Source organism: Leuciscus leuciscus (assembly GCF_965113295.1).
Source record: "Leuciscus leuciscus genome assembly, chromosome: 1".
NCBI classification, from domain to species: domain Eukaryota; kingdom Metazoa; phylum Chordata; class Actinopteri; order Cypriniformes; family Leuciscidae; genus Leuciscus; species Leuciscus leuciscus.
The window spans coordinates 69,490,532-69,517,536 of record NC_138725.1 but is presented as its reverse complement, the minus strand read 5'-3'; the positions used below and the strand labels follow the sequence as shown (position 1 = coordinate 69,517,536).

At 38.1% G+C, this 27,005-nt stretch overlaps 1 protein-coding gene across 2 annotated transcripts; it reads right to left on the bottom strand.

The window, feature by feature from the left end:
- Positions 1 to 231: 231 nt before the first annotated feature.
- srebf1 (sterol regulatory element binding transcription factor 1) lies at positions 232 to 26,661 on the bottom strand. Of its 2 annotated transcripts, none has more exons than XM_082185068.1 (19): positions 26,256 to 26,661; positions 22,558 to 23,034; positions 17,644 to 17,834; positions 17,389 to 17,535; positions 15,094 to 15,312; positions 14,778 to 14,895; positions 14,011 to 14,165; positions 13,659 to 13,836; positions 13,125 to 13,309; positions 12,756 to 13,017; positions 10,754 to 10,920; positions 9,329 to 9,497; positions 9,129 to 9,237; positions 7,581 to 7,690; positions 6,409 to 6,541; positions 5,936 to 6,101; positions 4,636 to 4,818; positions 4,084 to 4,192; positions 232 to 1,705 (listed from the first exon to the last, which is right to left on the bottom strand). In XM_082185068.1, the coding sequence occupies exons 1-19, from the start codon at positions 26,356 to 26,358 to the stop codon at positions 1,488 to 1,490; spliced, it is 3,399 nt and encodes a 1,132-aa protein (XP_082041194.1). In that variant the 5' UTR covers positions 26,359 to 26,661; the 3' UTR covers positions 232 to 1,487. The 2 variants fall into 2 exon arrangements, with proteins under 2 accessions (XP_082041194.1, XP_082041195.1); XM_082185069.1 differs by having other exon boundaries at positions 14,778 to 14,892.
- Positions 26,662 to 27,005: the final 344 nt, after the last annotated feature.

Sequence of the window (27,005 nt, the reverse complement as noted above, 5' to 3'; positions counted from 1 at the left end):
GAAATATCAGACTATTATCCATGTTGAAAACCACAGGATTTCTGTGGAAACCATGCCTTTTTTCCCCAAAAAAATTCTTTGATTAATAGAAAGTTCAAAAGAACTGCATTTATTTTATATTAAAATAGTTTTGTATTCCTCCTGAATAACACGTCCTCAGACATTTCTGTTTTCACAAAAATATTGACTATGGTAATCAGGTTTTGCCCATAACATCAGGAGTCATCAGTATTTCATTACAAAAGACTTTTATTTACAATCTTAAGAATAAATCAAATAGAAGACAATATAGGATATACCATATCTGCAAGTTTAAACACATTTCATCTTTGAGACTTGATCACAAGCACTACAGAAAAGTTAGCGTACAAGTAATGAATGTCAATTGCAGATCTCACGGTTACTGCGGATATAAAATATGTCTAGTAATCAGAGTTCGTACATAACTGTGGCTAGAAATGAAATATAAATATGGTTATCTCCCTAACAAGAGCTGCAGGTATCAAATCTTATCTTTGGATAAAGATGTTAACGCTGATGTCTTTGCTTTATGATCAATTCTTCAATGACATTCGATGACAGATGAAATTATTTGGATATACCAACTCCAATGGAAGACTTGCAACCAAACTGGTTGGAAACACAACTGATTCAATGGCAAACGGTGGGCTCTTTTTGTCTGTAGGTGACTGTGCAGCCCACTCACTAAAAAGTGCAAATGGACACAAATCCAGTGAACATACTGTGGCTACAGGTAGAAACCGTATTTTTGTTTTCTTCTTCTGCCGACTACTTCAAATCATTCAAACGGTTCAGTTTCAGCAGCGCGACAAAATGGACCATCAGCCCCTCTTCAAATACTGCTCACCTACAGCGTCAGACGAATCATAAATACACTCCGTTAAAATATATACAAATGAAAGAACTTTTATAAAGCCTTAATTTTCTCTAATCAATATGCAGAATTCATCCCAGACGATAACAGGCAAGTAGGAACTACTTTATTCAACTCGTGGTTGAGAGAAGCACTTTTTTTTTTCCCTCGCTCTATCGTAATGTTCGTTTCTCTCAAAAGGTGCTAACGGTAAAGCAAAGCTCTACAATACCTGTCCCAATTCAAGCACCCACTGGACCGGCGTCCAGCTCACCCCACCAAAACACCATCTTGTGGCCAAAGTCAGCACTCGCAGTGCATCGTTTCACAAAGGAAATGGAATAATAAAAATACCTTCCGTTCAATCTTTGTGTGGGGCGTATAAATAAGTTAAATAGCTAATTTCATATCAAAAATGTCAAGAATAGGGTCCCGTGCATCTTGTTATTGGATATGCAGTCGTGAACTGTTGGGGAGAAAAAACTAAAACCAACGTCTTTGCGTTCCCGGATGTCTCTGACTTGAGGGCTGAAATGAAGAGCGTGTTGATTCTCAATGGAGAGATGTTGGGGTGTGTTTGTAAAAGTGCTCTTGTGTGTTGGTGTGTAGTCGGCTAGGTGGACGTGACGGTCGTCCCGCTGCCGAGTTTGATGATCATCTGTTGGCAGTCGTGGAGGGTGCGCTTGTCGCCCAGTTTCTCCAGCGTGCGGGCGGCGTCGACCAGCATGCCCACCCTCTGGCCCGGGGCGGACAGGAAGGAGGGGGGCAGATAACGGCACGCCAGCATCACGGCCTCTGCCTGCTCACGCTGGCCTGGAGTCTCACACTCCTCTGTGAAACACACACACACACACACACTAAACTTAAGCAGGGTGCAAAACTAACACTCAATGTTAGCTGAGTTACTTGCCTATTGGCTGATGACTTTATTAGTAACTGCAATACAATACATGATTTTAATTTATTTAAATTGAATGAGGAAGTGATTCAAATTAAACCATCAATTAATAATTTTGTGAGCTGCGCATTTTTTGCCAATTGTTGAAAATAATATATATAATAAATAACTGGAAAATAATATATCATATATAATATGATTATACATTATAAATACATAAAAAAAAACTGTTGAAAACAGTTTATATATATATAACTGTTATACATATATAACATTTTCCATTTATCTTTGTTAAAAAATAGAATTGTTTACATCATAGAAGAAATGTTTCTTTGATATTTACATACGTGTGTGCGTGTATGTTGGGCAACCATTATTCCCGTCCAAATTTAAAGTTTGTACTATGTATTATTATTTTATACATAATTATTAAGTATTTTGTAAATATAAATACACACACAATCATGTATATATTTTATATATATATATATATATATATATATATATATATATATATATATATATATATATATATATATAAAATTTACATTATATGTAAATATTTTATATATATATATATATATATATATATATATATATATACATATATATATATATATATATATAAAATTTACATTATATGTAAATATTTTATATTTTATATATGAATAACACATTTTTCTTAAATATATACATGCATGTGTATGTATTTTTATATATATATATATATATATATATATATATATATATATACAAAATAATTATACATAGTACAAACACATATATTATGTAAACACAAACTTTTAATTTGGACGCGATTAATCGTTGCCCAGCATATAAATACACACACACACACATATATATTAGGGCTGTCCCCGACTATGGATTTTCATAGTCGAATCAGAATCGTCATGTCTTGCCTATAGTCGACTAATAGTCGAATCATGTGTATGGGGGTGGGGCTGGGGGCGGGGCTTTAACGTTTCAAAGCCGCGATGTACAGAAAATCACACAAAGATATAGAAGAAAATGTATAAAAACATTTTTGATCAATAAAACTAAGAAATAACATAAATAACTCCAGACAGGCCACACTGCAGATTTGCATTTCACATGCAAATCAATTTAAATCGGCTAAATTACCTGTGCGAGCAGGCCAGCCTACAGCACAACATCGATGCACCGAAAAAATAAACAATTAATTTACTAAATTAAATTAGAACAGAATATTCCTTTCTAATAAATAAAAATACAAAACGAAATAAATCAGAATCAAGTCACAGGATGAGGAGCAAATGTGTGCAAAATGCCTAAAGTGCAGGGGAACATTCAAAACACAAGCCACAAATAGTTAGATTAGATAACCCTGACAGATTAATAAATAAAATAAAAATAAAGAAATTATTAAAATAACGATAGTAGCCAGAATTTTCAACTTTGTCTTTTTAACTGCAGAAACAACAATAAATGCTAAACTGGAGAGGCAGTCTTTAGCTAAAAATGTTCACAGCATCCAAAAATAAAATTAGAACCGGCTGAAAAGTTTTGAAATCACTTGTACCTGATCGAGAGAACAAATCCTGAACGTCTTTCACTCTGTCTGTCCGTTGGAGTCTTTTCAAATTGTGCGCGCGGATAAAATACATTCTAACGTGAAACCCAGTCTATGCGTGAAACATGTTAACGTTGGCCGGCAGAAGTGCGATCATGGTTTTCCTGATGCTAAATCCAGCCTTGGAGAATATCCTTTCTGATGGTGTACATCCACACTTTAGATTTTCTTATCCCAGACATTGTTAAAGATTTAAATCCTTGCCGCGAAGACGCACCTCTATTGGTCACGGATTGAAAGTGAAACTTAAATCTGTCTCGGGGTGTTTGGATTTATTCACGCACGTTAAAAAATATTTATTAAAAGCTTCTTTCTTTGCACATTTGTATATAGGCCTACAGCATTATCATAATAGGCTGAATATTAACGTATTTACATAAAAGCTAGTTCTATGTGAAATCAGACATTGAGCGCCCTCATATAGCCAAAGTGTCATGATCCTCGTTTCATAACGAAGATTCGACCGTGAGATCGGTAGTCGAATCAGGCTCCTCCTATCGAAGCATCGAATCTTCGACTATTCGGGGTCACCCCTAATATATATATATATATATATATATATATATATATATATATATATATATATAAATATCAAACAAACCCTTCTTCTCTGATGTAAACAATTCTATTCAAACAGGGACAAAAGAAAAGAAGCCAGAGCGAGAGCGGTCTTGGCACAGCTCAGTGAACAGAAATCACCTGTTCTGCTTCCAGGCGTGCGGCGGCGCAGACTGCGGTCCAAGAGCTGGTGTGTGCGTGTTGGACTGGCGCCCGCCATCAGCCGAGCTGTGGCCTCATGCAGGAACAACTGTGCACAGAGAGAGAGAGAGAGAGAGAGAGAGAGAGAGAGAGAGAGAGAGAGAGAGAGAGAGAGAGAGAGAGAGAGAGAGAGAGAGAGAGAGAGAGAGTGTTATACAGGGAATCAAATAAACCTACGCTACAGAACAACAGTTAAACCTAGTATGCAAGATCCATATCTGTACTTCCTTACTGAACAAGTGTGCACCAAGCTAATTTAAGCAGGTGAATATGTATCAGAAATATATATATATTTTTTAATTAAAATAATTAATTATCTGAGCTAGAGGACGGGTGAAAACATGGTATGTAGCGTTTGATGGTCATATAATATTTCGGTCGTACTGCCTGACCCAGGACAAGTTGTATGTCTTCAATAGAACATTTGTTATGTGAATGAACTGGAGGTGTAAGTATGAGCAGGTGTGTTGTTTGGTGTGGACTCGGTCTCACCCTGCGCATGGCCGGTCTGAAGCTCTGAGCGAGCTTGCGGAGGGAGCTGAGGTCCTGCTGGAAGCCCTGCAGCTCCACAGGCGAGGCGGCCGTCGGACAGCTCTGCTGGGACACCACCTGCTGCTCCCGCCACACGCTAGTGCGCGTCACCAATAGCAGATCACACAGCAGCAACTGCACCAGCTGCAACACACACATGCACAGCGCATCACACATGCTGCTTCATTCCAGAGGAAAGCCTTAAGATATTTGTGTTTGAGAGCTCAAATACCATCTGTGTGTGTGTGTGTCTGTGTCTGTGTGTGTGTGTGTGTGTGTGTGTGACACAGCAAAAACAACAAGCTCAAATAAAGAACATTTTAATGTGTTGTTAAACTATATTTTAGCATGTTAAAACCATTAAAATTAGGTTAAAACATGCTAGCAATGTGCTAATTAATGCTAGAAACATTAAATTATACTAACAGAGTGCTATCTATCCATCCATCCATCCATCCAGTAAACAAAGTTTGACTTGAAAAATGTATTCTGGTTATTATTGTTATTAAAATATTAAAATGTAAAAAGACAGCAAACACACTTTTAAACTAAAACACTTCACAAAAAAAGTTTGTTAAAGGGTTCAAATGACAAAACAACAGATATTGTTTAAAATGAAGACAAAAAGCGTTGTGACACATTGTGCTAGAGTTGTTATCGTTTACTAAAACCTTTTTTTAAAAATGGTTGTGTCAACTGAACGCTGAAATTAAAATACAAATATAAAAAAAAATTAAATTGGAAATGGTAGACTAAATAAGTTGAAGTTCTAAAATCATTCAAACAAACTAAAACTTAAATAAAAACAAGCTAAAGCTAAATAGAAATATAAAAACTAATAAAAAAAAAATGACAAAAGCACATAAAATTATTAAAAACAGAACAAAAATTAAATTAAATTAAATAAATAAATAGCTAAATTCAAAATATAAATAAATACTATAACACTATATAAACAACTGGTTTGTTGTTGTCAAACATCATGTCCATAGACAATATGATGAACTCCTACCCCAACACCTGTGTGAACTTGAGGAGAAGTGACTTCATACATCATCTTGACACCAGTCGTTTAAAAATGTGTGTTCAGGAGATGCACTGCGGCGCAGCTCTGTATTGCACTGCAGGAACATTGCACAGTTGAAGCACATGCAATGCAACTACAATGCACCACAGCCCTGTCCAAGACAAAACACACACCGCAAACTCACAGCCAAACCAATGCGAACCTAAACGACTCCTAGCCGAAGCGTGCCATTACCTTGTCTAGAGTGTTGCTGGTGCAGTGTGGGCCGAGGTTGAGGCTGTCTCTGAACAGGCCGCTGGCTTTCTCGCAGTAGCTGAGGCTGAGCTGGTAACTCCCTGGTTTGGCCAGCAGGGAGCGCATCGCTTTAAAAGTGTTAAGGCAGGCTTTGGGCAGCGGACTCCTGCAACACAAACAGGACGTGTTTAGCACAGGCCGAGCTAAAAGCAATAAACCCACACAAAGCGCACACCAAATGAAGCGTTGTTCCCGGCCGGCCGGTTGAAAGATAAACTGGGCTGTATCAACAAAACGCTGATTCGCCAGGAAAACCACTCTGATGGGCAACTGATAACTCGTGCAATCTCTTTTCAACCAATTTCATCTTTATTTACTTGTGGTAATGATATTTTTCAAAGTAAAAACCTGAGAGTGGCATTAGGTTTCAATAACGCTGAAGTTTCCTGGAGACCGTGTCAAATGTCACTCACTCAGCGGACTGAAGGCTGAGGGGCAAGTGTTCCACCGCTGGGTACAATCTCTCTGCCGCCGCGTCATCGCCCTGGAGCCAGTTAATGACCACCACGGCCACCGACGACCACCATTTGGAGTGAGGGTCACAGCCTGGAGGTCAAAGACACGATGGTGAGATCACACATACACAAAGTGACTGGCTAACACGTGCTTCAATGGAAACATGCGGAGATGAATGCTGGGAGATATGAAATGTGCTGATCTGAACGAAAAGCGGTAATGCAAATATATATTAAGGGTGCTCCGATCAGGATTTTTGGGGCGCGATCACAGCCGATATGGATCACCGATCCCAGTCAACGAAACAAATAATACTACATGATAAATGGAAGGCTTCAAATAGACCCATTGGGTTTATTTAGCTATTCAACAACAATGTATTTTAAGTATAAAAGAAATGAAGAGATGAGGAAGAAAACTCTATATTTATTGGCGTGCAACACATTAAATTCCCTCCCATAGAGGTGATTAGGAACAGCTTAGAGCTTACCAAATATAGCATTCGAGTGAAATGAATAATATAAATAGACAGAACAGAAAGTCAACAGAAAGTAATCAAATGTGAAACCACTGCATAGTCTTCCCTGAGTAAATTAAAGATAGATTAATCCCACTAAATCTACTAAAGAGCAGTGAGAGATTTTCTCTTTGTATTTTGTTGTTTGATTAATATTAGGAATATTAGGCTGCTGTCACTTTAAGACCGAATGCACGGATCCTATATATTTGATGCACATGACGCTTATTTCCCAGCTGTTTACGTTCACTTAAGACATAACCGATGGCGTTTTAAGCAAACACTCACCAAACCAGGTGTTTTGACATATTTCTGTGTGTTTTTATCCGATTAGGTGTGAACCTGAAGCTCAAAAGTTCACTTTGCTTGTCCGTGTTCCCCTTCGTCTCGGAGCGTGCGCACAGAAAGTCGCAGAAAGTTTACAAGACAACGGCGCGGCATTTAAAGACAACAGCATATTTGTGTATTTAACGGTAAAGTCAATCTGGTAATTTTACGGTAATTTACTGGGATTGCCGTGTGAAAGGGGCTATTGAGAACATGATCCAGGAGTCCCCAAAACAGCAGCTCGAGGGTCAAAGCAGAAGTGAATGGAATCTAAAGTGATGGTACCTGTGACGGTGGCCATGTTTGATCCGATGGCGAAGGACTGTGTTGTGGCTCCTGCTGCGTCTGAGGCGCTGGTGAGTAACTGCAGGTATTCCAGAGCGTCCGAGTATTCCCTGTCCAAACAAACACACACAGAACTCAAATTCACACTCAAACCACAGCATAAAGTGATAAAACTGATTCAAAAGTGTATGGGGCACCAAATGTAAAATTAAGTGCAACCAAATCCTCAAGTTTGTCATATTTAGCAACCAATGATGCCAGTTAAACAAACATAAAAAAATATATATATATGTTTGGAAGAAAATCTTGTTTTACAGAAATTAACCAAAGTCTACATTATGATTTAACATTTCAATTGAAGATTTAGCTTTTTGCCATAATAATTATAGTATATAGCGTAAAATATAGCGTAATTTTGGACAAGCTCTAAACGTTTTAGACCCCGTTTACACCTGTATTTAGCGTCATCCACTTGTGATCTGATCGACCAAAACGCATCTTAATACCAGGTGTAAACAGGGCCTAACATGCTTTAAAGGGATAGTTCACCCAAAAATGAACATTAGCCCATAATTTACTCACCCTCAAGTCATCCTTAGGTGTAAATTACATTCTTCTGTCAGACGAATACAATCGGAGTTATATTAAAACATGTCCTGGCTCTTCCAAGCTTTATAATGGCAGAGAATGGCCGTTTCTATTTTGAAATCCATAAAAGTGCATCTATCCAACAACAACAAAAATACTCCACACAGGGTTAATAAAGGCCTTCTGAAGTGAAGCGATGGGTTTTTGAAAGAAAAATACCCATATTTATAACTTTATAATCTAAAATAACTAGCTTCTGGCAAACGACCGTACGCATACTACGCAAATTGACTTGTGCCACAAGAGTAGCTTAACCAGTGACGCATGTATGACGTAGGATGTAGGAGTTTAAACAAATAGGGCAGGAGAGCAAACTGAAGGTCCTCTTCTATTATATAGAAATCCTCAAACATTTCTCTTCATAATGGCTAATTCACGACCGGTGTTTTGTTTTGCTCTTTCCTCTGAGCTTCCGAGTTCGTCATTGCGTTGTGCGTCGGGTCAATCGGAAAGCTAGTGATTATAGCTTTCGGAAGCTTGTGATTATGGTTTATAAAGTTTTAAATATGGATATTTTTCTTACACAAATGCATGGCTTCACTTCAGAAGGCCTTTATTAACCGCCTGGAGCCATATGGATTACTTTTATAATGGATGGATGTAAATTTTTTGGCCTTTCTCCAGCCATAAACTCTCATTATAAAGCTTGGAAGAGCCAGGACATTTTTTTAATATAACTCTGATTGTATTCGTCTGAAAGAACAATGTCATATACACCTAGTAGGGCTTCAGGGTGAGTAAATCATGGGCTAATTTTCATTTTTGTGTGAACTATCCCTTTAAGTGAAATCATCAGTATTATAACTGCACAATAGACAAGATAGAGATCTCTTCTAGAAACCAGTGCAGCTCTATTTCCTATAGAGATTCGTGCAAACTAGCGCTGAGAATGACACCCACCCGTCCCCATCAGTGAGGGTCTTGTCGCCTTGAGGCTGTGCCACACAGTAGAGGGCCTTTTCCAACAGATGCTCCCGGAACGCCTGGGTCACCTGAGCCAGCGGGTCGACTGCAGACAAACGCAAATACACACAAGGGTGAGACTGGGGAATCATTATCACGAGCACATTAAAGCCTGGTTTTCTCTGTTTAGTGCTGACCTGAGTTTCCTGCCTGGCTGTAGATGCTCTCTTTAGGGGTGCTGCGTATGGACCAGTCCTCATCCACAAAGAAGCGGTGACCCAGAGGGTGACACAACCACTGCATGGCAGGAGGGACGCTGCCACTGGGCGAGAGACAGGCCTGCCGAGCGCTGCTTAAGAACACTCGCTGCAGAACATGAAAAGAAACATCATATCTCCACTTACCATATGCAGCACAGAAACAAAATATGGACACATCATCAAAACAAGAGTAGACGAACAAAACAGTACTGGATGAAAAGAGACTGACGCTGTTCCAAAACCTAGTGAGCTCTCTATGAAGGCAGCATTTTAAGCGCCACACGAACACTGACGTTGCCAAGTCTGGTAGCATTGCTATCATCTTGGCATAAAATTCAATCCCAGAATGCACTACGACAAGCTCAAATAGATCCGAAAGTCTGAATATAATTCATTCAATCCTGGAAATTACTGATAAAAATACTACAATCAAGTTTCAAATGGACCATTTTACCCAGTGTATATTGGGTAAGTGTATGCGTGATGTGCAGTTTTATGCTTGTTTAGAGTATCACACTGTTAGCTTAGCAACATGCTAATGGCAAGCTGCTCTGGGGATGTATAACAGAAACATCCCAACTCAAAATCATATCTGTTTAGTAGCCATGCTAATTTCACTTAGGACATTAAAGAGTTCAGAAATTTCTGTAATACAGCTCCAGGTCTGAGAAGAACGCTAGGCGTATTCTATTGAAGCCCATTTCAGGCACATAATTTCGACTTTTCAAGTCATCTTATGTCATATGAGACAAAAGGTTTATTAAATTTAAAGTTTATAAAAATTTACATGCATATGAAAAGTCAAAATAATAAGAAAATAACTGACATTCTGACATGCTTAAAAAGTACATTATGAATTAGTATGTCATGGTTTGAGTTCTTATCTCATTATCATGACTTGGTATTTCACAATTATGACCTATTATGTCATAATCTCAAATTTTTGTGTCATAATTTAGACTTTTTATATCATATTAATTGTTCTTCCATAGTATTCGTACAGCCGATCACATTGCCTTTCATAGTATACTCCATTTGCTAATGTGCACGAAAACAGGCACTTTACGCATGCATACTAGAATGTTTAATCCTTGTCCAGTGTCTGCGCAATTTCTCTCCAGAAGTTATGAAGGCTAAAAATGCCTTTGTATATTCGCAACTCTAGTTTAAATGAGTACAGAGCATACGCGCGGTTAGAAAAGTCAGGTTGCACGTCTAGGGTATGCGCATGCTATGCTAGCGTACACATAAAAACAACACTTTTGAGGTTCCGTCTTGGTCAACATTCGCATGCGTCTGACAGCAGTGCGGCTCACTAGATATTGGAGCAGGGCCTGTGAGTGTGAATGTGTGTGTACTAACAGTAGTGAAGTGAATCAGGCGGGGTAGACTGGTTTTGATCCGGAGGGCTGCAGACACACAGATTTCTGCCAGTGTGGCAACAGGGAGACAGTCTCCTGCACACTCGGCCAGGTTAAGGGCGCTCAGAGCCATGTGGATGGCAGAGAGGTGGCTTCCTCCGAGCTTACCTGCACACACAGATCAACAAGCAAATATGATTAATGTATATATTTATTTTATTTATTTATTTAATATGGACATAACAATAACATTGGACGAACCAGATGCATTGTTTAAAGTGTTATAGTAATTTTCAACACCTGTCCATAGGGGCTTTTAGAACAGATAAAAACACATTGTTAAACAAAACAAGGCACATTTTACACATGGGAAGCCACTGTTTGAGCTCTCTGGTAAAGATGTTAATATTGTTCTGCAGTTTGAATCCAGTGGGGAGAGCGTTCCATAGTGTAGCCCCTCTGAAGGAGAAGCTAGACTGTCCAAAAGATTTTCTAAACTTTGGGAGCACACAATCCCCACTAACTGAGGCTCTGGTGGAAGGTCTAAGAGAGCCCTGACGCCTCTCCATGAGGCCAGAGAACAGTGGTGACACACAGTTGTTCAAACATTTAAAAGTCAATTTCAAAATACTAAAATTTACAAAATTTTCAAAAGTAAAAAGCTTGTGCTTTTGTATGATATCACAATGATGCCATCTCATTGGTTTCTTGTCAAATATCTTAATTGCCCATTTATATAGAGAAGTAACTGGTTTCAGAGTGGACGCTGATGTTTGTGACCATGCTGTAGAATGGCTAGAAGACTTGTCAACACAAGCTTGACAAACAACAAACAACAGAACAGAAGTCACTGATTTACATTGTAGGGAGTAGTTACGGAACTGCATGGATTTGCGATCAAATGCGCATGTGGAATTTTAAATCTAATTAAAACTAAAATTAAAACCGAAAAGTAACACTTTATTTTGATTGGTCCACTTTAGACACTCTACTAACTATAAGTCACTTTGCAACTACATGTCAACTTATTCTACGAACCCTAACAACCTACTACAGGCTCTAATGATAGTTAGTTACTTATAGTTAGTAGAATGTCTAAAGTGAACCATCAAAGTGTAACCACAGAGAATACAAATAATTAAAAATATCAATACAAATTCTAAAATATAATATCTCAAAAGATAATAAAGTAACACTGTTCAGTTGTAATAAAACATTTGAACTGTATTTGTGACTAGACCATGACCACAATTTAACCATTAAAACGAGGGAATGAAGCAGCACAACTTGGCCATGATTTAACTAAAACAAGGGAACAAAATGAATAAGTCTTGGGAATTAATTTTTAATTCGCGGTCACAGTATCTTTTATCTTTTATTTTTCCTCCCGCATGTCATGCATGGGCTTTGTCTTCTTTAAAGCCAATTTCTGTAAAATGGGCAAAAACATTTTCATAATTGTTCAATTATCATTTGCATTGATTAGCCCCAAAAAACCTACTATGCTACGGTCGCTTGTTTAGTGTGGATATATTCGTAAACTCATTATTCTGTCATTTTACGAATTAGCGGAGGGTGACGGCTGCTTTATGAACAGTTTAAAAGTTCTGTGCGACGACCACTAAGGGGCCAAATGCGACAATCATGCGCAAGTGTCAGAGATAATAAAAAGGCGGCTCAAGGGGCCATTTACACAGAACTTGTTTTTGCGGTTAAAAAAGTGAGATGCAGGTCAGTGAAGCGAAAAAAGAAAGGTCTAGAGATGCATTTTTTTAAAAAGTTGACCTTATTTTAACTCGAGCACCACGTTTTTAAGAATGGTACGAGATGCTGCAAAAGACACAACAAGCAAACGCAACAATCAAACACGTTCGTCTAGACGCTATTACATTGAAAAACTATGGAAAAGTAGTGCAGTGGAATGGAAAAATGTGTTCTGTGTGAACCTGCCCTATCAGTTGCTCTCCACTAGGTTGATTCCTCTATATGCTAAAGCGACTCACCGGTCATGTGGAGTTGGTGTAGACGGTGGTAGACCAAGGCGGCATCACGGCAGCTCTTGCGGGCGTCCTCCTGAAGGGGGCGGTTGGAACGAAGGGCTCCGGCGCGGCTGGCTAGCCAGCGGCCCACCCACAGTCTCTGCAGACACAGACGCAGGGCGGACCACAGTACAGCACAGGTCAGGTCCAGTTGAGACGTGGGCAGAGGTCGACCAAGAGCTTTGAGACACGTCCAGAGGTTCTGAGAGGCCTGAGCAAAGTCTCCCTGCAGAAATACGTAAAGAATATTATAGAAACAGAAGCGTAGAAAGGGATCTGGTGAACTTGGACTCCCAGATCAAACATGGATACGTGCGAGAGTGTGTTTCATACCCTGGCTAGATCCAGATCGGCCTGCTTGCGGTGTCTCCAGAAGAGGACGGATGATTCTGAGTGAGGTCTGGTCACAGGTTCTCCATACACGAGGAGTCGGACCAAAACTCCAGCGACCAGAACACCGTTTAGCAGCCACACCAGAAGAGTGGGCAACATCCAATCCATCCAGACCCAAGAATTAGCTACACAGATCAAAACAAGATCGGATTGTCCACGTCAGAGAGACAGCAACATAGTGCGTGTGGAATCCACGTGTACCAGATGTGGGCCGGATCTGGGCCGACACTATGTTGCTGTCTGGGGTAAGAAAGATGCTTTCTTAACTGCTGTTTTCTCACCGCTGTCATTTTTGTTGAGTTTATTTTGTTACTGAGAGGAAAGCGTGCAGCATATATTTACATATTCATCTAAATGTCGCTCTCAACAGCGTTGGGATGTTCGCTAACAGTAACTTATTTTACCCCTAAGCGAAGACTGAAAAAGCACTTTGCTGTGAATATATCGGGATCTTAAAGGTTTGAGTATTAGTACCTGCTTCCTCCACTGCCAGCATACTCCTTCCCGTGTGTCCTGAGACAGACGCCCCAGAGCTACTCCAGCCGCCATACAGCAGAGATGCCAGCGGGTTGAAGGACAGGAAGAGCATGGTGAAGGCGCACAGAGCCATACGAGAGCGATCCAGCATTCCTCCAGCCCTCTCCACCACAGGCTACGCGAGAGAACAAGGATGATGGTGTTAAACCGTGATACGCTTATTCTTCCAGGTTCTTGACCTCAAGCAAATGAATTATCCACTACAAGCTAACACATTCAATTGCTTCATGACCAAAGCCAATTCATTAAAGGCATGACAGGATAAGCAGATCATCAGAGTTTCTGCTACCTTGCTGTCTTCTACCATTGGGCTGTCTGGCTCAGAGTCGCTGCCGTGGTGCGAGTAAGTGCCGCTGGATTGAGGCGAGCCGACATCTGACGCTGGAGGGGTGGGGATTTCTGGTTTCACGTCCACCTCCATGGTCACAAGGTCCTTTAGAGACTCTGAGGAGGCAAAGAGACAGGTCAATGGAAAGACACCCACACCCCCATTGTGAAAAAGAAGTGCACTTTAAGTGTACTTCAAATAAAAAAATACATTTTATTTTTACATACCAACACGTGTAAAGTATAATTTTAACTGTAGTGTGTCATTTCAAGTTAACATATTTTAATTTAGTTTTTTAATTTAGCATTTAGTTTACCATAAATGCTTTTCAGGAAAATTCAGCAGTAACTTTAACCATATTTCAAAAGACAATAGAAGTAATTATGAGATTACATATAAAGATGTACTTAAGTCCTACTTTCAGCTAAAGTTCAGCTAATTGCATTTAATATAAATTTAAACTGTAATACATTTTCATTTCATTGCAATTAACATGCAATTAAGTGTCCGAAAAGTATGTACTTATACTGTATATTATTTCCGTAAAGTGTACTTCTTTTTCACAAAGGTCTTAACATAAATATTCTTAATTTGAACCTTAACATTCTGGATATGTTAACATTAGCCAATAGTGCCGTTTCAGAGATGGAGCAATTCATCAAGTACATGTATTAGGAATGTAAAAAGGGTCCATTTTAATTTCATGTTGACTTTGAAGGTGAGCTTACTGTTCTTCTGGATGGACATTTTAAGTGCCATGTTCTCCTGCTTTAGTTTTTGGTTGGACTGCTGAAGGTAGCGAATGTGGTCGATGGCTTTTCTCAACACTGCCGACTTGTTGAGCTGCTTAAGAGAGAATATTAATTTTAGAATGATAGCAAAGACATCTTAAGACTATCTTCCAGGTAAGACAAGAGCTACAAAATCTGGTTGAGTTAGATCATTCCATCTGGTTAGTTTTCAGATGAATTTCAAGGGTCACTACCATGAGCACAGTTTCTCTTGGTGACTAAATAACCAGACTTTCTAAGAAAATGAGCCAACCTTAGCTTCCGTCCCAGCCACCAGGTCTTTGAGCTCAATAATCTTGTCGTTGATTGAGGAGCGGTAGCGTTTTTCAATGGCGTTATGGGCGGTGCGCTTCTCGCCCTTATGTGGCAGGCCGCCCGGTTTCCCGCTGATGGCGATGCGATTGATGGGCAGTTTCTCAGTGTCCACCATCAGTGGAACGGTGGTCAGGATGGTGCCTCCGCTCATCAGCGCCTGAAATGAGAGATGTACAGGTCGACAAAATAAAAACTGAGGTCTTCAGAAATGCCTTAAATGTAATGTGAGAGACTTTTCTACACCATGAGTGCAGCAGGCGTAATGATATGATGCAGCGCCTGAAAATAGTCCCCAGCTCGGTAACCAATGAGTCCAGCTGGGGACTATTTTCAGGCGCTGCGTCATATTACGCCTGCTGGACTCATTGTACGGCAGCAAAGTTTCTTGATTATTATTACGCAGGAATGAGAGTATAGTTCCTAGCCATATCAGCCTAGAAAATCGCGACTTTTCATTTTCCGTCGGTCTTAGTACACGATGTAACTACAGAAGAGTCAAGTTTTAAATAGGAAAAATATCGAAACTCTTTGGTCATTTTTTTGAGAGAGATGCTAATGGTCCTGTCCGATTCAATGATCTATGCTAAGCTATGCTAAAAGTGGTACCGCCAGACCCGGAGATCGGCTGAATGGATTCGAAAACGGTAAAACTCAACTGGTTAACTCATTTTAAGTTGTAAAATTAGCCTATTTCCCAAAAAAGTGGAGTATTCCTTTAATTTGGCAAGATTTTAATGTGACATTTAAGATCAAATGTCTTGAACACTGATGTATAGCACTACAATTCGATTGATGGCCAGTTTATACCAAGAACAAAGCAATAAATTGAAGCGAATCTGAGAATTTTTTTAAACTTTGTATGGAGAATCGTCTCAAATTTCAATGGACTTCTAACGTGCTCCTAAGTTGAAAAATTTAGGAGCGCATTAATCAAACATTTGGTTGCAATGAATATTTACTGTATCAAATAATGCGTTTACATTAGGTCTTTCAATACATCTGCTACCATTTGTATTTCATAATTATGTAAATCATAATATAATATTCATAATATATGTAAATAAACAAATGATTGTGCTGATACTAGTAAAATCTACACTGCCCAGCCAAAAATATTGCTATTTAAATAGGCAAATGCTTAAGAGTTAATGATTGGATCATTATTGCAGTGATTCATATGTTTCTAGCATGTTTATGTTTGCAAACAGTTCTTCTAACACTAATTGATGGCGTGTGTAGCTTTTAATTTATTAAACAATGTAGAAAGACACATCATGGTCCAGATTCATCAGGTTCAAATTGTGAAATAATGGTTGGGAGGGAGCATGAGGAATCATTTTCACACATGAATCGGCACCTCTGAGTCCAGACCTTAAATTTATTGAAAGTCTTTGGGATGTGCTGGAGGAGACTTCCAAGTCAAGTCAAGCCTAGGACCGTTGCTTTTCACTCTGTACATACTACCCTTGGGAGATATCATTAGGAAGCATGGAATTAGTTTTCACTGTTATGCCGATGATACTCAGCTCTATATTGTCAATACAAGATCTTGACCAAAAATGCCAATAAAATAAAATACATTTATTTCCATCAACCATTATTTGACGATTTGAGCCTGATTTTTTGGGGGCCGGGCCAGTGTATAAATTGAATAATATGGGTTCATAAAATTTCTCAGTCTTTCCTTCCTGTTTACATCGCACAATAAACTGTATCTGTCATTTAATTCAACCAAAATACTAATAATAACCAGGGGGAAAAAAACCTTTGCATAATGCAGTACTTTTAATTATAAACAATTCTGAAATACACCGGGACTCTTAAGTTGAAATGTCTATGATTTATGCACTCTATTACAATATAAACACCAAAATAATGTCATAATTCATCAACAATAGCTCATACGCAATTTCTGTAGAACACACGACAGTGCCACATTTTTACTTTGAAATGTAAAGTTTGAAGTTTTATAATCGTGCTAGGCCATATCTCGATTCCCATTTTTCCACCCCCTTCTAAAATGATCAAGACGTTTTGTTATACCATTTAAGACTTTTTATAACCATACATTTTATAAAGCGGAATTTTTTTAGGCCTTTAAGGACCCTTGTTTATGCACACACAGGCTCCTAAATACATTTCACAGTTCGCACACATCTATCTATTTTTAGTGAAGCGCTGGCCCTGTCGCACTCTAGTTGTGAACAGGCCGTGTGGGACTGTGTTTGTGTACCTGCAGTGAGGTGTTCTGGACCGGGGCAGTGGATGTAGCCAGCGTTGTGATGCAGGGTGACGCTACTGTTGTTACCATTGTCACATCAGGCTTCAGAGTTGTGAGCAAGAGAGAGTCTGCCTTAATGAACTGCGGCTGCAACAAAACCTGCCAAACACACGAAGAGCGCTCAGCACACACAATAAAAGGTTGCTTGGCTGTAATAAGTAAATTATTGGGCATGTGGGCAACTAGTGGGTCAATAAAAGCACTTACAGGAACCTGCTGAACCTGAGGGGAGATTGTCTGTATGGGTGGGCTGGAGGCGGTGGTCAGGCTGGAGGCGGTGGTGAGGATTGGTGAAGCAGAGAGGCTCTGCATCTGTGCTTGGATGGCCATTGGTTGAACATTCTGTGGGGAAGCGGGGAGATTCGGGATTGGCTGAGGAGAGCTCCGCTGAGTGACAGCTGCAAGAGCCAATGAGATCATGAGAGGAAAGAAATGGCAAGAAATCGCACTAAGGGGCCGTTTACATGATTACATTTTTTTTTACCGCCCATGAAACTATTTCTGCAAAAACAAAACAAAATTCTTCACAGATTAATCCTTATTAAAGTTACAAAAGTGATTCAGTCAAGAGCAGAGTGTGATCCTTTTTTTTCTCTTTGTTGTTTGATTAACATTAAAAGCATATGTCAGCAGGATTATTAATTAGGCTGCTGTCACTTTAAGACCGAACGCACGGATCGAATATAATGTTACACATGCGTTTTCCTTCTCAACTGTTTACGTTCCTTTAAGACATAACCGATTATGTTTATCAGCGACGGGCATTTTTTTTACATCATTTTGTATGAATGTGTCCGTTCAAGCGCAAGACGACGTTAAAAGGAGCTTAATTTAGAATTTGCGTGCTGTCTGAGACCCGGATTTTCTGTTTGCACACATTTAAACCAGTATTACTGGTATTACAGTGCACCACCCCTGTCCTATGCACACATATATTCATATTTATGTAAATTATGTAACCCATATTTGTATATCTTTAATTTTTCCATTATGTATCCTGCATTTATGTTAAGTACTGAAATTCCTAAAACTTGCTTGGAATCTGATTCTAACTAAACACTTTATGAGCGCGCGCACGCACGCGCACACGCACACGCACACACACACACACACCTCCAGTCTCTCCTGATTGGATGTTCTGTAAAGCTTGCTTCTGTAATAATAACAGTAAGGGGGGGCAGGTAGAAGGTCACAATAGAAATTCATAACTCAATTCACCCGGACTGAACTTCGATCTACGCTAGTGTGATGTTGTCTTCTCTCTTTGACCTGGTGGAGACATTACCTAAGCCTCGCAACGATAAGCAGAATGAAACGCAATGATAAAAGCATATGCAAAGAAAGAATGTGGGCCGGACTTCTTTTACACATGAACACAAAAGTACGATGAAAGGTCACTAGGTTTCCAGGGACTGACAACAGTGACTTCCGTCTGCACCTTGAACTCAAATCGCCTTTTCATACCGAATCACAACTACCTGAAAGGATCTGCTGACATGATGTGACTGGTCAAAGGTGATGCATTTTAATAGTGGCAGTCGTCATGTGCACTACTCATGAATAACATGTGAGTAATCGTTTACACTAAAGACTACATAATCTCAAAACACTTTTAGAAAGTTTTCATGAGTCAAGACACACACTTTCATAAAAACACATATCTGATCAATCCAATATGTCATGACTGAACGGATTAAAAACTAGTATAAACACTATGAAGTCACTGATGATAACAGTAGAATTAATGTGACCCTGGACCACAAAACCAGTCACAAGATTTATACATCACCTGAAAGCTGAATAAATAAGCTTTCCATTGATGTATGGTTTGTTAGGATATGACAATATCTGAAAATCTGAAATCTAAGGGTGCAAAAAATAGAAACATTGAGAAAATTGCCTTTAAAGTTGTCCATTTATGTTCACGATTGTGATGCATTCACTCACACAAATGAATGTTTTATATATTTACGGTAGGAAATTTACAAAATATCTTCATGGAACATGATCTTTACTTAATATCCTAATGATTTTTGGCATAAAAGAAAAATCTATAATTTTGACCCATAAAATGTATTGTTGGCTTTCGCCACAAATATACCCGTGCGACATGTGACTGGTCTTGTGGTCCAGGGTCACATATATGCTTAGCTCAAGCTGATTTAACCCACACATTTTCTTTTACACAGTTTACCAAGACTAACTTTATTTGAAAGTTTCAGTGTAACTTTGTTCATCAATATTTCATTGGATAGGAATCAGCCATTTTTTAAAAAATGTTTTGATTTCATTCATCAATATATACTTTTATTTTTCAACAAGAGAGTGACCAATTATGAACACAGAAAGTGACCCCTAACATGCCATCATTCAAAGGTTTGGGGTGAGAAATTGAACTATTTTATACTACAGGGCCGTTGAATGCTTGAATCTGATTGGTTGACGAACGTTCTAAGGTGTGCATTATTTTCAGGGAAACGCACGGCTAAAGTAGTTCCAGGCAGGTCTTGACCGCATTACAGTTCCATATCACTTCGCGTAGTCAACTGTAATAACGGAAAATAGGATACAATTCATAACAAGAAAAAGCATTTCGCCCCGTGCGCTTGATCTGCAATTTTCAATGTCTAGCTTCACAATCAATAGAAACATGCAGTTTAATCTGAATAAATAAACTATAAAGTCCTATCTATAATCAATAGAAAATTAAACTGAATATAGGCTAAATAAATGGATAGTCCTGCAGCATGGATTTTTATTGCAGATAATTTAACAAATAAATAATTATTGATAGGCCTACTTGTTAAAAGGGCTTTGGGTTTCATTTATTTGGCTAGTCTACTGTCATCTGTCAATAATAGGAAAAAAAAAGAATTAACGAATTAATTAAATTTAAAACGATTGAATTAATTAATAAATAATAATAATGACGCACATGCTTTTCTGTCTCATTATTGCAACATCTCTCTCTAATAACTGCATTAATAACTGCATAAAGCCGGGAACACACTTTAAGGCCGGTTATGAATGTAATTTGATACTTATGACTGATCATGCCCAAACGCGTGTTCAGCGCGTTCAGTCTGTGTTCAAAGTCGGTGTTTAAAATCTGCTGCAGTCGATCATGTCGATGAAACCAGTCAGAGAATGTGTCAGCTAGTCGTGTGTCCCCAGCATTAGTCTGCTATCAGCGGCTCAAACCTCCGTTACTAACTCTACCTAACCCTAACCCTAACTCAGCATTAGTCTGCTATCAGCGGCTCAAACCTCCGTTACTAACTCTACCTAACCCTAACCCTAACTCAGCATTAGTCTGCTATCAGCGGCTCAAACCTCCGTTACTAACTCTGAAATGACGTTTTGGAATTAGCAACGGAGGCATGGGATTAGATGCGTAAGAAATTAGTCCTACATACAAGAGCGTTTTAATGACAAAAACTTTACAAACGTCTTGAAATACATAATCTGAACAATGTTTCGAGGTGTGGTAACTGTAGTATAAGCGGAATAATTGACTTCAGGCCGTTGAATTATTAGAAAAATAATGCACACCCGAGGTGTAACAGCCACTCCGCTTCGCGTCGTGACCGCATTACCACCTCGGGTATGCATTATTTTTCTAATAATTCAACGGCCTGTCGTCAATTATTCCTTACTTATATTATTAAAAATAATTTTTATTTGGTGCCATTGTTGAATGTTTAGTTATTTGTAAACAAGGCCAGAAAAATGGCCTTATTAGAGTCACTTTCCCCACATTCTATCAGATGTTTAGTTACATAGTAGTTACATATTAAAGACACGTAATAAAGTGTGACCAATTAGCTTATCAGTTAACAGTGATTTACACCCTTTGAGATGAAGTGCCAATAGATAACTGACACACTTATGGTAAGAGAGATAAGTTTTATGTTTACTAGTAGCCCAGGCTCCTCTCATGCACATGAATGACAGATTTTGATCTTTCACATTTGTAGAGCTCTATGATTTTCACAATGCAGAAAACAGACGGAATCCCGTAATCCAGTCATAATCATGGCATTTACAGTATGACGCGGAATATCACAGAATTAGGCAATTTGTGGATGCATAAATCCAAAGCAGGGCTGTAGAATGATCAACTCTCGATATGGACACCTGGACTTCATCTCCAGAGCAGAGCATCTCATTACACTTCATTAAAACTATCGTCAGATACACACAGAAACTCAAGTGTCTTCACCACAACCCGTCAAAATAAAAGTTTGGTTTAACTTGATGTTGAACAGTAGAATGTAATTCTCAGAGTAATATTAATAATAAATAAATCTTTATTTAAGGAATTGCGCACTTTTTTTTTTAACATGTTTTAAATTTGTCAGCAAACCTCTGTTGTGCAGCACTTTGTTTGTCAAAATAATAAAAAAAGAAATGCTACATTTTCATTTGATTACATTTTAACAGATTCATGTTTTTGTTTTTATCACCGTTACACACATTTTTGATAATAAATTGGTATTGACTTATAAATCCAGGAAATGTCAAACATTTACGGGGCCTCATTGTTGTAAGAAAATGTTAACAAATGATTACAAGTTTGAATAATTTAATTTATTTGATTAACAAATTAAGAAAATTTAAACCATTAAAATGGAATTTAGGAAAAAATGTAACGGATTTCATGGGGCCCTAAAATTATATATATATATTTTTTTTTTTTTTTAAATATATTTTTTTTTTTATATACAATTTAACAATTTATTAAAAGTTTAAGATTCATTATTTAAACATGCTTTCTGATTACTAAATATTGAATTAATTTAATTTAATTTAATTATTTTATTTAACCATTAAAACGGTATCCAGAAAAATATAAACCGGAAAAAGAAAAAATGTGGGAAAATTTAAATAGAAAAAAAATTTACAAACATTTTATTTAACATTACAATTGAATGGAATTGAATTTGAATTTAAATATATATATATATATATATATATATATATATATATATATATATATATATATATATATATATATATAATAATAATAATTGGGGGAAAATTATGTTTTTCCTATGGTCCTGCATTTTTCCTGCACATATTTCAGAAACACTGAAGAAGCATGGAGCTAATAAAACTCACCAGTATAAGCGTTCTGGATGGGGAACGTGACCACAGGCTGTTGCTGTTGCGGCGAGCTGAAGAGGACCTGCTGGGTAACGCCGAACACTGGGCTCTTCCCGGCCGGAGGCGACGGGTGGAGGCTGGGAGATGGAGCGGGCTGAGCTTTGGGCTGCGTGGTCTGCAGTGTCCCGGGGTTGGCAGCGGTGGAGCTCACCTGTGCCAGAGGAGATTGCTGGAAAGTGGGAGGGAGGAACACCTTGTCCGGGATGGAGGAGCTGCGGGTGATGGGGGGGCCCAGCAGGGCGTCCAGGTGCGGGCTGCTGCTGAGGATGGAGGAGGTGTTGCTGGGCGTAGAAGAGGCGGGTGGAGGAGAGGAAGGGCTGGAGAGAGGCAGGGCTGACAGATCCTGCGGGGGGGCTGCGGGACCAGGAAAGGAAGTGTGATCGAACAGACCCACAAACTCCATGTCCTGGTTGTTGATAAGCTGGAGCATATCTGTTGAAACATGGAAAAAGAGACGGATAAAGTGAGCAACAGGGGCGTCCTCAGGGGGCTTTAGAGGGCCTTGTGGTGAACGGACCAAGGGGAACAACACTAAATTGTTAAAAGGCCCACTGAAGTGCCTTGGAACGCACAGCTTTGTATGATGCCTTAACGTAATTTCCACTGAAACAGGAAGCTAAGGCGGGACATATTTAATGGCTCCTCCCCCTTTTCAAATAGCCAATAGCGTTTAGTTTACCTCACAGACGGCAAGTCGTAAATAGTAGAGGTGTGTATAAATTCTAGCCATTTCATTTTTAACCAACGCACAGTTGGAAAACGGAATAAACTCGAGCGTTTGAGCAACCGAACACACATCTCCAACCCATATTGGTCCGTGACGCGTCAACGGTTGCTTTTGCCAGGTGTTATTTAAAGCATAGGGGGCGGAGCTTTAGAATCCAGAGAGCATTTGATTGGACAGAAGATGTGATGAGTAGCTGAAGTCCGCGTTGATGTCATAAAAAAAAATCTGTGATCCATTTAAGTGGAAGTGAGACACTAAGTTTTGAATGCTTATATCAACTAAATGCAAATTTTGTCATTGTTTTGGCACACACCAGCTTATTGATAAACTTAAGGCTAACGTATTCATACTAAAAGCTAAAAAACTAAAATGTTGATTTCAGGGGGCCTTTAAACTGTACACATTTTCAGTGTCACACACACTGAATACAGCTGACTGGTTATTCTCTCCAAAGATCAGATTTGTGTTATTTTGAGTTTGATCTCAAAGCGAGTGAGATCTGTGGATCCACAGAGCACAAGTTCATCGACACACACTGTGACTCTTCCACCTTAACGCCTGCACTAACCCATGGCAAATTCAGTCTGGATTTCACTCAGTTGTAGGATGGAGAAGGTGATCTGACTGCAGAGTGACCCATTACAGAGTTTCATCATTCCTCTCGCACAGAAGAACCAGTCAAGACCTGCGCTTCACAGCCGTCCTCGCCACTGAGCCCAATGAATAAAACACACGCATGAGAGGAAATCATGTTTAAACTATTAATTACGAACCTCAAAAACCTGTGGGCTACAAAAACAGTCTTTAATATAAAATATTGATAATTAATGATAACAGTAGGTAACCATTTATCGGGATCGTTTTATCACGTTATGCCAGCATAATGACATGTTAATGATCCTAAATTATCTTGATTTTAAATAGGCGATTTACTTTAGACACACCCTAAGGCACAAATTAATTCAACATCTTGAGATGAAAGTAAAAGGGTTTTATTCATTATAGTTTGTTATTATCGGAATAAAGCATTATTATTATTATCATCATCATCATCATCATCATCACATTTTTATTTAAATAACACATTATACTTATTTGGATCTGAGATAAAGAAATAAAAAGTATGTATGCACAAATATATAACTGAATATATTATTATATTGTTATTATGTTATTAAATATGCTATTATTTTCTTAAATCAAAATATTATTTTTTAAATAACTAATTGATTGATAATATTGGGATATGAGATAAAGAAATAAAAAGAATGAGATGAAAAGCAGTATAATAATAATTATTATTATTATTCAATTATATAATAATACATTATTATTGTGATCTGAAATATGGAAATAAAAATTATTTTATGCACAAATATAATAGATATTTTCATATATTATTCATGTTATTATTTGTATTAATCAGAGTATAATTATGTTTTAAATAAATAATACATTACAAATATTGGGATCTGAGATATAGAAATAAAAATAATCAGATTATAATCAGTATAATAATTAAAAAAAATTATTAGATTATAAAATAACACATTATTATTGGGATAGAAAATAAGGAAATAAAAATGCACAAATATTATATAATTTAAAATATTTTATTTAAAAAAATTTTTTAAATCAGAGTATAATAATTTTTTTAATAAATAATACATTAATAATATTGGGAAATGAGATAAAGAATCAGAGAATCAGAGTCTCTTCATAATAATAATTATAAAATAATACGTTAATATAATTGGGATCTGAAATAAGGAAATAAAAAGTATTTTATACACAAATATCACATAGGCCTACAATTTAATATTTTATTCATGATATTATTTTCTTAAATCAGAGAATAACCAGTATAATAACAATATGACTAATATAATAATAATAATAAAGTTAGTGATGTTACTCTGCTGGAGAGTTAATTTCCAACAGTATAAAAAAGTGAAGTGGTCAAAAGTGGTGTTTTCCATGCATGTGACCCCATATAACATAAGACTCCGGTGTGTTTGTATGAGGTGATCGAGCTCAACCAATCAGAGGCCCAGAAAGCGCCTCGCGCTAGAGGTTACTATCGGGCACTGTCCGCTTCAGCAGCAGGGTTTACTTTCGGTCAGACTACTTCACCGTGCGTGGACCATTTAACCATTACAAAGGTGAATTACTAAAGAGTCTAATAACGCAAAGGAGAAATATGTTTAAAAAACAAACAAAAAAACAATTTCAGATATATTCAAACATTAAAATTGTGTCTAAATATGTTTAAATGCTTTTCGGTATGTGATACAGGACTGATGGCGTTTTGTCTTATATATATATATATATATTTAAATAAATGTATATTATCTTTTTATGTTTATTTTAAATATTCTAGTTCTCGGAGAATTGTGTTAGTAGGGAATGGCCGATTGTAACCTCGTGCGACGTCACCAGTCCAGGCTGGAGGGGGCGGGGCTTCTCACAATGCAACTTCTAATGAAACGCCCACAATATAATGACACCCTGTATTTTAGTCTCATTTTAATCAGATTTAACATACAAAGCACCATTACAATGCGTGCAAATAAAGGACCCATAGATGTGATATTTGTTCTCCATGCAGAAAACTAACACACGCCCAGCTTGAGCTTCACTGACACCACCTGATCAGATCTGCTCACAGTATCAGTGTGTTTAAAAGACGACACAGTTGTTTCTGAACAAAACAAGCATCATATATGACGACAAAGTGCATAGCTGTAATAGCTCATTTATAACAGATGATTGTTTTCCCACTTGTATCGTTATTTTAAACACGTGCATGCGTCTGACAGCACCATCAATCAATGTAAATATGTGTCTGCAAACACACGATTCACTTCGTCCAACCGTATAACCTGCCTATACCCAGCACTGCAAGTGTAAACAAACGATCTCTTACCATCAATGTCGCTGAGCAGAGCCGAGTCAATATCACTCGGATCATGTAAAGACATACTGGAGTCCAGGGTTTCCAGCGACGTGTCGTCAAAAGACAGATTCATTGTCCTCGAGTGCTCTTTCAAGCTGACTTCAGAAGTATTAAATCACTCACTCACACAACAAGCGGTATTCCATGGAAACTAGGAACTTCTTGCACTCATTGAGCAGGCAAATATGCCGGGGCATTTGTTTGCGTAGTTTTCGTAGGATACGTCCACTTGATTTTCGTCTAACTCAACTTTCTAGCTGAACCTGCTCGCGTTCGTTTCCATACTGCCGCACAAGGCAAAGTTGACTTAAGAGTTTGCTTTGCACATTAGCATGCTAGCAGCGAGAGCCAGGCAAACCCCAGACGGCTGTGGGTGATTGACACGCCCCTCGACCAATCAGAACTCGCTCCTTTACTTGACGAGTCTCCTACGCATGGCTTACATTGAAATAAAACTGCAACAGAAGTCACTTATTTGAGATTTACTTTTTACTGTATTTTTTTCTTTTTCACTTACGATACGGTAGCGTTTGGATTATTATTATGTATCATTGTTGTTTTTACTTGTATTATTGTTTTAGTATTAGTGTATGTTATTTATATAAATGTGTAAAAGCTATTTAAACACGTTAATAATTATTTTCGACCTGTTCAATTAGTACGCTTAGAGTCAATATGTGTTAAACGTGAGTAGGAAATCGATATATTTTACTATAAAGT